Below are 13243 nucleotides of genomic sequence, written 5' to 3'. Positions count from 1 at the left end.
AGAAAAAACCATCACATTAAAATTCAACCGCCGGCACAACGAACTCATGTCTGACCTAAGCTGCCTGAAACTTTTTTCAGTCCAGCTGTGCAAAACATATAACAAGACTGCCGCAGACAACTTACTATTACACTCTGACAAACTACTGGAAGAGTTGTATCTCAATGTCATTTCTGCGAGAAACCAAACTGATAGTAACTAGCAGCATCAAACAAGACAACATGACACAATAAAAAACAATAGTGGACTGCTGACAGATAAGCTATATATTTTTAACCTGTTGCTCATGTGCCCCTCCTTTCTAATGCCACTCAGGGCAACTGCCCATATGGTCCATATCAAAACACACCACTGTTCAGATATGACTATGTTTGTCAGGATAGCCATATTTTCTTTCCTGTCTCTTTTTATGTTAAACTCTCAAAATCAATCAAGCTGGATTGTCCTTTTACCATTCTCTCCCACGACACAGTGTTGGTCAGTCCAATCAGTGCCGTCAGTCATGAGACAAGCACCAATAAACATAAGTAATTCAAGGATATATGCTATTGATCCTCTATGTCTGATGCCATTTATGAAGAAAAATGCTTTCAATAACATTTTGAGAGCTTATTTATTTCTTAGTAATTAAATGACATGTTTTACAGACATTCCTTTCCATAATATGTCACAGTCAAATACTTCCAGGCTGTGATTTCTTTTACATATCCGTTATCACAGCTGTAACATTCACGACTTTATTGATCGACTATTTCATTAAAAAATATGTACAGAAAGTAGATTTTACTCTGGTTGTCGATTTTTTTTTCTGTTTTATGGAACATCTTGGGTCTCACCAACAAAAGCTGATGATGTCAGAAAAAATATATAATGATTTTAAAGCAGTTTCTTTCACATTTGTTGTTAGGCAAATGCATACATTTTTTTTTTACTTAACTATTAAGCTTATTTCAGCATCATGTTTAATAAAACTTAAAATACATTTGCAAACTGACCTAATGTATGTAAAAACTGCCGCATCTATTTGTAGAAAATGTTAATCTGAGAAAATATCTCACCATCTGACCAAACACACACTGTTGTGTATTTTCCTCCAGGTGGCGCCAAAGTCCTCAGACAGCCACAGATCCAACTGGAAGGAAAATAAAATCTTAGTCATAAACACTGTTGATCAGAAACGATTGACTGGCTACTACTGAATAACTCTAATTTTATAGTTGATGAAGTTAAGTATTAGCTTAATTAGTGCTGCTACCGTTATACTAAGGGTCAGAAGCGTGTTACAGTCCCCGGGGTTATATAGCATCTGAATGAGGGGCACAAACGGTAGGTCCGTTGGTTCAAAGGTCAGGCCAAAGTCCCGCGAGCGAAAAAGACGGAACCCGCCGAAGTGAGACACATCACCAGTCAGGATCACCTGAATCCAAGCAAAATAATTCAATAAGTTCTTGAAAAAAATATAATTAAAAATCATAAATAAGTCACGACTTTTTTACGGCTCACCTTCCCTGAATGATCCGGACTGATGACAATGCCAAACTCCGTCTGAATAAAAGTGTGGTTGATCACATGAGTCACATCTTTGAAAGTCTTCCCGTAGTCTTCACTGACACACAGAGAGAAGCTCTAGTTTAGCCGCACAAAACACAGCAACATTAAAACACCCACCAATCCCATCTTTAAAAGAGCCATTCCTCACCTCCTGTAGAGGTTAGACTGGGCGAATCGCATCAGGAACAACGGCACCTGAAATGTTGTCAGCACCAGGAGCACCTGTGAAAAAAAGGGTTGCTCTCATACATAAACTTTATACACATTGATGCATTTATAAAGTGTTGTGCAAAATGAGCTTTTCTACATTCTGTCATGTTAAAACCACAAACGTCTACGTATTTTATGGGGAAATCAAGTGATAGACCAACACAAAGTAGCAGATAATTGAGAAGAGAATGAAAATGATGCATAGTTTAAAAATGTTTCTTCAAAAAAAAAAAAATCAGAAAAATTTGGCATGCATTTGTGTTGAGATTTATTTTCCTTCTTTTCAAAATAGTTAAAGCTTAAACAGACTGGGTGGAGAGCATCTGCAGACAGTAATCTTCAAGTCTCGTCATAGATCCTCGATTGTATTTAGGTCTGAACTTTTACTAGACCATTCTAACAAAGAGTACAATTTTCAACTCATCTGGCCAGAGCACTTCTTCTACATGTTTTCCATGTCCCCTACATGACTTCTGGCAAACTTTAAACAGTACTTCATATAGCGTACTTCTTCAGTTTCCCCCACCTGAGCTGTGGATCTTTGTAGCTTCAGCAGAGTTACCATGGGGATGTGTCACTGAATAATGCTCTCTTCGCCTGGCCTGCCAGATCAGATGAGCAGCCATGTTTTGGTAGGCTTACAGTCAGATCATACTCTCACCACTTAGGGATGTTAGATTGCTTTATAACTTAACTCTGCTTTAAATTTCACCACAACTTTATTCCTGACATCTCAGCAGTGTTCCTTGGTCTTAATGATGCTGTTTGTTTCCTAAAGTTTTCTGGGTTTTCCACACAACACTTGCACCTATACTAAAATAACATTCACACTCTATAAACTATATTTATTAATTAAGTGACTTCTGGTGGCAACTGGCATTGAAGCAAAGGGAGCTAAATATAAATGCATTTCACATTTGTTTGGAAAGTTAAATGGGCATGGATACGTTTGTGAAAAAACTCACCCCTGATCCGTCTCCCACCCAGGCGAGCGAGAGTGACCCCACTGATCGCACTCTGAACGTAAACTGAAACAGAAAAAACAAACAGTCAGGAGGTAAAACATTCCTCATACAAAACAAATGGAAGCTGACAGGGAACGAGTTAAAATATGCTGAAGGTATTTGCTTAACACTGTTTTGGCTTAAGAACAAAAACACCCAAAGGGAAGTGTAGACCAAACACAGTATGAGAGTGTTCCTGTTGTTCCCCTGCACAGTGGACACACCAGCTGACAGGACAGAATGTCCATACTGTCCAGAGTAACTCAGCCATTTGGATGCACTCTGCATGTGTGACCTACATTCTTGTGTAAATCACCAAGATTGGGCCAGACAACAAGGCAACTGCTGAACACACCTAGTATACATTAGATCTCAACATATTCCACTCATATTCATTTAAGAATAAAATATAACAATGTTATCTTGGTATTAGTATATGTTTAAACGCATTTCTCAGGGAATTTTAGGTTTAAAACAAAAATTAATTAATTAAAACAGTTGTGACATAATAGCAGAGGCAAGGGAGAGAGAGTGTGTAGAGCCTCGCTTAAATTTCAAAACAAGTGCTGTGACTGGAAGCAACATTTCCATCCATTCATCCGCTGTGACTCAAACGTGTGCAAGTTTTAAGGCCTCATCCCACGCTGTTTGGAATGCAAGCGGAGTTTGTTTTGTTTTTGTTATTTTTCCCTCCCTTCTCTCATCAGCTGATGAGGCAGGCGTGTTTACAAGGTAAATACAGGCTCGGCAAGGTCCGTAAAGGTCAATAAATCTGCAGAAGATTGAATGGTCCGTTGTCTGTGAGCTGAAAAATCCTAGTTAACAGACCCTGGACCCGCTCCATTCTGCCCAACTCTGCAAACACAAATCTCAGTTTCCCTCGCATTAAACACCTCGCAACACTTCCCAGCATCCATCTGTTCTGTTCTCCATGTATGCGATCAGTTAAAGTCGTAAATAACTCTCCCTTCCTTTACAGTCATGTGCTAAAGAGCTGGCAGCTTACGTGGTGCTAGCTGTCATTACTTCAACGACACTGTTAGACAGTTCTGAGCCTATTCTTGAAACTCCCAACTCAAACTAAAGTGTAAATTGAACGCCTACCTACATTGTTTATGGGAGTCAATGACATATTCATCTGGGACTCTGAAGGATTTAATTAAACTGTTCTTCTTCCAGGGTGGAAGGGTTATGGAAAACACTTTAAACAATTTTTAAAAACTAGAATTTGGTTCAGAGCTTTAAATTTCTTGTGAATTTTTTCTAAACTGAACAAGGTCAATCTTATACATACAAGCCCCTCTTATATGTGCCTAAGTGTCCTTTAGCAAGTTGCAAAGAAACCACACGCTTTTCTAACTTACAAGATCCTGGTGCAAATCCTAGTGCAGAGTTTGACAACTGTTCTTGGCAGGAATGGTAAAGTTCATGTAAATTGGTTATCTTCATGGTTGAGAATTTCAGTCACAGTTGACAAATATTTAATAAGGTTGAAGTTGAGGTAATTTCAGAAGCTTATTTTTAGCCTGTTTTATCCATTTGAAAACCAAGTTTGATTGCGTTTGGGCTCAGTGTAAAAACAGAACCTCAGCATGATGCTGTCAGCACCAACTTTGCCAGTTTTAACCATCTGACCAAACTACCAGCTACTACTACTCAGTAGGAAATAAATTGCTTAGGATGTTCAAAAGAAATCCAGGAACCACCAAGGTGCAAGGTAGTAACTTGAGCCTGCTGGAACACCAGTGTCACTTCCCACAGTAAAGCCAGTTTCACATTGCTATGGACTGAGAGGTCCAAAATGGGGCGGTTACCTACATGGACCAGCCAAATGTCTTCTGGAGAAAAGTTTTATGATCAGACAAGACAAAGATTGAGCAATTTGGCCCCCATTACAAGAAATATGTTTGGAAAAATCAAGATTAAGCTTTTAGACATGAGAAAACCAACCAACCTGTCAAGCATGGTGGTGGCAGCATCACGCCAAGGATTTGTCTTGCTGCTAGTGGTATAATTGCACTGCATAAAGTAGTAATAAGCAGGTAATAAAGAAGATGGAGAACTATTTCTGAATTCTTCTACTTTACCTCAAACAGTCAGATGGTTGAAACCTCGACAAAATGTGGTGGACATTGATCCCAAACACAAACAGATGGATCAGAAATGGATATGGCCTTATTATTTTCTGGAATGGCCCTGACCTCCACCCTGTTGAAAGTTTATGGAGTATGCTTTAAAATCAGGTCTGTGCCAGGAAAATGTATTCATTGAAATCTTATGTTGTTTTATCAGACTATGCCAAGAAAAGACCAGCTCAAATAAAACATCAAAACCCGCAAATGAAGTGCAAATTAAAACAAAACATCTCTTTATCCCTATCAGCAGGCTAGAGTGAAATAAAAAAATTAAAACTTTCACCATCATCCCACTACTATATCAAATTTAAGAGAAAAGAAAATGTTTTGTGACACTATCCAGTCATGACTTTTCTCCGAAACAAAGGTGGAACACATGAAAAGCTGCACTCTTTTTACACACGGTAAGACAGGGTGGGGTCTTCATTGGGGAGAGTAATATTTACACACTTTTGAGAAAACAGTCACCGAGGTGATCAGAACAGTTGCAGTAATGGAGCAGCCATGTTCAGAGAACTGGTTTAGGCGAGAACAACATGCAGTGAGATGACCCTGACTATATCAAGCATTACACATTATCAGATCACATTTTCCCTGGCACATAAAAATTGTGCCTGTTGTTCTTTTTAACAGATATAGCCAGATGCAAAACACACAGCTCAATGTTTGGGAGAACATCCTGTAAACTTGACTTAAAACTGAGGGAACAGAGAAGTCCTGTTGGCCGGGATTTCTTTTGTCAAAGCCAAGATCTTCGTCCCAAAGTGAATCATCCACACAGGAACTATCTCCAGGATAATGAAACCATGTGAGAACTGTTCTGATCAATAAAATTAGGTAATAACCCCATGAACGCAAGATCAGAAGAACTCCCCTGAATATACTTGTTTGCAATTAATGTATTTGCAGTTAGTGCGCAGCAAACATTTATCAAACCACATGCAACTGTTTAGCTGAGATAGACTGGAAACCTCAACCCTGATCAAACATACGAAAAAGATGGGGAAAAAAAAAAACGACTACTAGAGGTGATGCAAATTTTCAGGTGGGAGAACAGATTACCAGTTTCTCTATTGAAAAGGTTTTTGTTATCACGCACATTCCTCAAACAGAATTGTATTGTATGAACCCTATAAACACTTTATCAACCATTTACAAGGTAAATATAAAGCTACATGATTGTGATGTAGAGCCTAGAGTTCTTCAAGCATTATCTTTTGCTCCACATAGAAACTATTCAAAATAGGAACTCAGTGTAGAATATTTTAAGGACACAAAAGTGTAAACCAGAAGTGCCTAGCAAGATTTAAGTACTTTTTTAATAAAGATAAGCAACAATTATTCCTACTCTAGCTAAAAAATTATAGGTTACTGATTATTACAATTATAATAATGTTATTATAATATTGTTGTTTATAACACTGACTTATTTTTTTGATCTTGCATACCCCTAAGCACAAACATTGCAACAAAATCTGTATTCGAAATCGGATCTGTCTTTTTTGCAAGAGAAGGAAAATAGTAGTCGGCTGCTTTCAGCAAGCTGACTGTCAGTGCACAGCAGCAGGTGGGAGTGGGGCAATAGACCTTAGAGGGTTCTTTGCCATCTTGAAAAGTCTGGAAAAGCAACTTTTGTAAATTCCCAGTCTATAAATGTATAGAAAAAAGATGATTTAGTATAGAAAAAAAAACTCATCTTCAATTTTATGAAAGTCAAAAATTTAATAATTACTAAAAATGCAGGGGTCCTTAAATGGAGTTGGGTTAAAAAGCCAAACAGGGTTATAAAGAAATAAGAATTTTTATTTAGGGTGTTCCAGTAAAAGTTAAATACAACAGACACACATTTTGAAATAAAGCTTGTGTAAGTCAGTTTAGATGCCAAAAAAGATGTGAAATGACGCTATACCGCACTGAAGCCAGTTTTAGCCTTGTGTTGTTTTATGGTTTTATGGCACTCACAAATAAGAGTACTATTTAAGCAGCTGAAGATGAATACTTTGTCATTAAATGTCCAGAATGTTGTAAAAGCAACAGTTTCATGATGCATAACGCATGACATGTAACGTGTTTCCTGAGGATTTCTGGAGGAAATTGGTTCCACTCGATTTTATTAAGGGGAATCAGAGGGGGCTGAATCCACAATCCACACTTTTCAGACTTTTAATTGTAAATATGCTTGTACATATGCTTTTCCTTCTACTTCACAATTATTCACTACTTTGTGTTGATCTATCACATTAAATCCCAATAAAATACAGAACTTTGTAGTTGTGAAGTGTCAAAATGTAAAAGTCGCTGCATTTACATCTGAGCCACTGAGATTCCAGTTGTACCAATGTCAGTCTGAATAGTTACATGTGCAACAGTCGACATCTTTTGGTAAATTAAATGAAGTAGATACATTTATTGAGCACTCTAACCAGTTATTGTTATAAGAAATCAAAGTCAGGAGACAAGTGCCAGACTGAGCCGAACATGGGCTCAGAGTCCAGAGAGGACCGCATGCAGAGTGCAGTTCAGATCTGCTCCTGAAAAGGCTCCTCAACCCTTTTATCTGCAGTTCCACTCTCGACACTGATGTTCAACTTTGAGCTTTCAGACATGGCCTGCTGCGTTTGATTCGTGACCATCTTGCAGCTGCACCAGAACAAACACGCACATATGCCCCTGCAGACTCTCACAGTCGGTATGAAGGCACACACCCTTGAATGTGGGTGATGTCCTCTCAGAGAGGTCGGGATGACAACACAATGAGGTCCTTATTCCCTCCGCTCTGGGGCTTAACGTTCAGCTTCAGCCCTGTTTACCCGCAAAACTTCGGACAAAGTGGTCAAGCTCCAAGTCTCTGATCTAACACTCAAAGCTGCATCAATGGCAGCAGGCCTATGTTACTGGACAGAATGGAAGGCTGCCTTGATTTAGCTAAATTAACATTCAGAAAAACCATAAAAGAAGAGAAGCTGATCACAACAACTGGCCATTCTTTGAAAATATATCAGAAGGATGGAGCATTGGCTGTAAAGGCTGTTGATCTATTATTTAGTCGGTAGAGTGTAAGGAAATGCATCGTGGCTCATTGTGTTTACCTGAGAAATACCACAGACATTAGTAATTTTATAACTAAAGTTGGCATGTTTTTTGACAGCCACAAAAGTTAATTTTCATGAATTGGATTGATGTTTGGATTGTGAAAACATTGGCCACAGCTAACTCTGCTCTTCTTGTTTGCACCGATACACAGATGATGCAGTACAAGAGGGGTAGGAAGACAAAATCCCAAAAATGGGATAGTGTAGCAGCTGAAATAACTGCAACAAAAAGTAGGTTACTAAATACAGCACAACATTTAATGCCATTGGTTTATTAAAAATGAAGTCACTCTGATATATGCATATGATTTAATATATTATCAGGTGTCCGAGTACAAAATGTCTCGATCTCGAGCCAAATGTCAGCAATACGTTATCCAGAACATCGTACTGCGTCAGTATGCACAAGAATATCTTGTATGTGGACTGGATTTATTCATTTAATAATCTTGTGTGTGTGTGTCCTTTTCTGGAAGCTTATGAAAAGAGTATGGTGGGTCTGATTGACGAGCAGTGTCAGATCAGAATTGCTCTGCAAAACCAGGAGTGTAAGATATTCCTCCCGTTGCATGCTTGGCTTTACTGACTTAATGGCACAACAGCTCCGCTTTAAGCAACAAAGTGTACAGACCACAACAGCTACAAGGAGATATAGATGGGAGGTAGATTCAGGTAAATTAAAAACAATGCATTTAACGAAAGCAACAAAGACGGAAAAAAAAGAAGGTCAATAAAAAATGGAAATAAAACAAGATGCAATGAACTGAATGTGTCTATTGCACCCAGCATGCAAGCAGCAAATGTAATCCAAAATTCAAGGCTGCCACATTAAACCCTAGCACAACATCCCTGAGGCGACAACCACAGCCACTAGAAACCAACAAACATCAGAGAGTCCAGTGTTGCTTTAGATGGCCTGAGGATGCAACTAGCTCCAAAAATACCACAAATAATCCAGGTTCATTAAACCCTGCTCTATGTCAAGAGAGGAAAAAAATAAAATAAAATCAGAAATGCTTTTTGTTACACTTCATGAACGTCTGTTTAGATGAAGGGACATAGCAGACCTGTTGGGGTCAACATCAGAGCCAGTGACTTACAGCTAGAGCTCACTGTGCCAAGAAGAATGTTTCATAAAAGCAAAACTATGACCGACAGCCCTGAACTTCCTCTGCACAACAAAAGCCATCCATCCAACAGACGACTTCAAATCCACTGCAACAAAAACAGCTAAAAGAGATCATTGCTGCTCACTGTTAAAACATCTATAACGACTCTTAAACTTATAGAAACTTAGAAAATGAGTATAAAATGAGGATAAACTACGTTGAACTGTATTAAATTGGACTGCATTGAATGGAGGCAGTCTGTGGATGTAACTGAATCTTAAATTAAGCCACAGAAAAGCAAAATGTCATTGTACTTATCTGAAACAACAATAAAGATTTTCATTCATTCATGGTACAAATCATCACTCGGTAGGGTCAGTGAGTTAGTAGGGTTAGTGGTGCTCCATGTTGCAGGACTGGCTTTACTGTGCGTTGGTAAAAGCTGGACTGTTAAGAGTTAATGCAATCATATCTGGCCTTAACCCCCAAGCTAGAAGAGCGACTTCATTAAGTACATCTGAAGTATCTGTGTACAATCCTCAGTATCCTAGACCTCGCACGACACTGCTGTAATATCTGTGTTTTACTCCCTGAAATTAGTGATTCACAGAAACATGTTTAAACATAAATATATAAAACACCAACTGTGTAATAAAAAGTTATATTCTGCACACTAAAATGCACACATATCTATGTATCTATTAAAATTGACCATGTGTATTCCAAAATGCTGTACAAATTTCCAGTTTTTATATTACATGTACTGGTCCACTGTGATCCAAAACAACACAAAATATTTTTTTTTAATTTTTTTATCTGTACATACCCCTGGTTTGTGCTGTAAAAAACCAAGACCATTAAAAATAATTTCAAAACTTTGAATATATTTACTGTGAGATGTATCTGGTATTATATAAATAAATAAAAAACAAATATCCTTTAGCTAAAGCCATAGTTTGCAAAGAGGTTACAGAGAATCAAAAAGATGTACAAAAGGTAGCAGTTAAGAGAACAGTACAAAAACTACACAGCATTACATACATTTACACAATAGCATAGTGAAAACAGTCACCAGTAAATAGAGAAAATATGGGGACAACAGGGACCTTACAAAACTGGACATTTCTTCAATATTAATGCAAAGACCCAATGGAAAATGATCTGGGAGTTTGCCAAATGGCTGATTGTATCAAAAGATCCAAGAAGAAATACTGGTTATGTTCTACATGTGATAACATTATCCTGTATTTTTCATACATCTAGCGTAACAAAAAGGATTGCAAGACTTTCATTCCAAAGAAAAGGTCCAAATATGGCAAAAATCTCCCACAACATGTTAGAAGATTGCTTTAGTCTGATGAAAACCAAACTTGAACTTTAGGCCACAAAAAGGTATGTTTAATACAAAAAAAACACAAAGCAATACGAAAATAACACCACAGCCCACAGTGAGACATGGAGGTGGCAGCATCATGCTCTGTGGTCATGTTTCTTTTGTCAATGGATGAAAAGGGACATAGAGACTGCTTCTACAAACAGTTGTGATAAATAAGTCTAGCTGTGAAATTACCCTGGGACTATAATTTGTTCTTTGTTATATAAAATATAACAAATTGAAAGCGATCAGGAACAAAAGCAACTCAGCCATGAAGTCGCAGGCCAAGTAAAATCACAGAGCAGGGTGATAGTACCTCCAAACTTCATGTGGTCCCCCCAGATTAGTTCAAGAACAGAGCGTAGAGAGCTTTATGGAAAAGGTTTCCATGGCTGAGCAGCTGCATTCAAGCCATCCATCACCACATGCAATGCAAAGCGTCAGATGCAGTTGTATAGAGCAGGCTGCCACTATGTGTTCTCTGAAGTGACAAACCATGCCTACCTACCTGTAAACTAATGGGCCAGTTTGGGTTTGGCAGTGTCCAACATTAGTGTCTGGCCTCACAAATGCACTTCTAGAAAAATGCTCATAAATTCTTATAAACGCACTGTTTGACTTTGTGGAAAGTCTTCCCAGAAGAGTTGAAACTGTTATAGCAGCAAAAGGTGGGACAGCATCATATTGAACACTATGGATTAAGAATGGGAAGTCCCTCAAGTTTATATGTGCATTAAGACAGACAAGCAAATGCTTTTGGCAAAATGGTGTTTGTCAAATTGTGGAAAATTAAAAGATTTAGTGTTGTCATGTTTTATCACACAAAAGCCTGGATTTAAGAGCAGTGTGTAAATGTTTGAGATCCACTGTACCAAAGAATAAGTCATCTGTTGGAAAAAGTTTTTCTGAGTACAGTAGGGCCACATCTTATAGCTGAAGATCCATAAAAGGGTATTTTCTTCTCTTTAAAAAAGTCTGAATTCCTTAATAATAAATCCTGTTTTCACAAATTATACATGTTCTTAGAGTTTAAGCCACCTTTCATGGAAAAAATAGTCCAATTAGAAAAAATCTCTTCCTGTGTACAAACAGACTCCCACTGTTCATGTCCTTCTCCCTCTGGGTCCCTTTTAAACACCATGTGGAACATCATCTGCTGCTTTTCTGCTGTGACCCAGCTACCCTTCGCTCGGTAAATACAGCTGGCACTTTCTTTCTCTGTATTTTTGGCCAAAGGAACAGAGAACAGGACGGAGCCCAAACAAGAAGGGGAAAAAATGCAACCGGCTAGTTTGAAACCTGTGAGTCAGCAAAAGGAATCTCAAACAAACACTTCAGAGCTTGGACTGGCTGTCAAAACATGGATCGCAGTTTATCAAGATGTAAGCTGCAGAAAATGAGTTAGAGGCAGGACAAGGTGAGGGTACCTGCTGGTGCAAACAGTTATCTATACAGCAGATCAGATAACCTAGACCAGACATTGGTTGGCACAGAAGATAAAGCTTAGCAAAAACAAAAAAAACAAATGTGGGAATGTCTGGGAGGCTTGGAGAGGCCCTGAGGAGCTGAGAGGAGTCTGATCTCTGAGAGCATGCTGAATCGGTTTCACGCTCAGAAGTTAACCCAGGTGTTGGAGCCACAGGAATGATGTAACATGTGCCATTTCACACACAACAGGAGGAAGACTGCACTGTGAGGCCTCAAACAGCGTGGGATAAAGTTATTATTGCTGTACGTTCCTGTTATCACTCCTTCGATTATGGCAATGACGTAACAGAAACACATTCTGGGGGCTGTTTAAGGATAAGGATAAATTGACCAATAAGAGAAGTAATAAAAAACACCACTCCAAACAAGGCTACTCATAAATACCTGATATTCGTAATCTGAAATCAAGAAACTGCTCTTATGGGATGAGATGTGATAATCTGGAAAACTTAACAAAAAGCATTGATTAGATTCTCGACCTGGCCTCCATCAGTGGAGATAGTGAAAGTGGAATGAACTGATGAGATACATTTGTCCAAATCAATTAGAGCAAGACAAAAACAGATAGAAAATTCAGCAACCTTAATGCTGACAAACTGATACTCATGTTTCCAGCACTGAATGCCCACTTCTCTTCCCTACTAGTGCCTATTTTTCTAATTTCCTTAATTCTTTGTGCAAACAGGATAAAAACCATATCCATCCCTCGGTTCACTGACTAAATTACCTGAGTTATTCAGTCAGTTTGTGGTTTAATGAGGCTTCTCAGACAAAAGATTAAAACTGAAGACCCCGTTTATCAAATTCTAATACATTTGAGTGTGATTAATCACTGCCTTCTCAAAAAGAAGGAAGATGGTTTATAACATTAATCAAATTGGAATACATGTGACTGACATAAAACCTGCCTATCTGTCTATATCATATACTGTCTGTCTATATCATATACTGTCTGTCTATATCATATACTGTCTGTCTATATCATATACTGTCTTTCTGTGTATAAATGGATCCGTTTGTGTTGCAAAGTGCCTTGATGTCCGTTACTTACTTTTGATCCCCTTTAAAACTTTAAGGAACTTCAGAGAAGTATTTCTTCAGTAAATAAGAAGTTAGTTTTTCTGCTTTATTTATATCTCTCTATAAAAAGGCTCATTCATCATTTCTCCACTACATTTGTCTGACAGCTCTGGGTTTAAATTACTCTTCAAATTAAAGTTTTTTTGAAGGCCATTCAAATCAGATTCTGCTTGATAAAGAATTTCCATTTGGAAATTCC

General features: G+C 38.1%; 1 protein-coding gene across 2 annotated transcripts in view; it reads right to left on the bottom strand.

Annotated features, from left to right (window-relative positions):
* The window catches only part of LOC124856989 (sortilin-like), a 28709-nt gene that overhangs the window by 14266 nt on the left and 1200 nt on the right, over positions 1-13243 (bottom strand). For both annotated transcript variants that reach the window (XM_047348003.1, XM_047348002.1), the window contains exons 2-6: positions 2727-2789; positions 1700-1773; positions 1504-1606; positions 1256-1417; positions 1059-1132 (exon numbers count right to left, since the gene is read on the bottom strand). In XM_047348003.1, coding sequence (XP_047203959.1) covers positions 1059-1132; positions 1256-1417; positions 1504-1606; positions 1700-1773; positions 2727-2789 — 476 coding nt within the window. The remainder of the gene's footprint in view (positions 1-1058; positions 1133-1255; positions 1418-1503; positions 1607-1699; positions 1774-2726; positions 2790-13243) is intronic.

Source organism: Girardinichthys multiradiatus, chromosome 20, assembly GCF_021462225.1.
Source record: "Girardinichthys multiradiatus isolate DD_20200921_A chromosome 20, DD_fGirMul_XY1, whole genome shotgun sequence".
Lineage (NCBI taxonomy): Eukaryota > Metazoa > Chordata > Actinopteri > Cyprinodontiformes > Goodeidae > Girardinichthys > Girardinichthys multiradiatus.
Note: the sequence above shows the minus strand (reverse complement) of the source record. Positions and strands in the feature narration are given on the sequence as shown.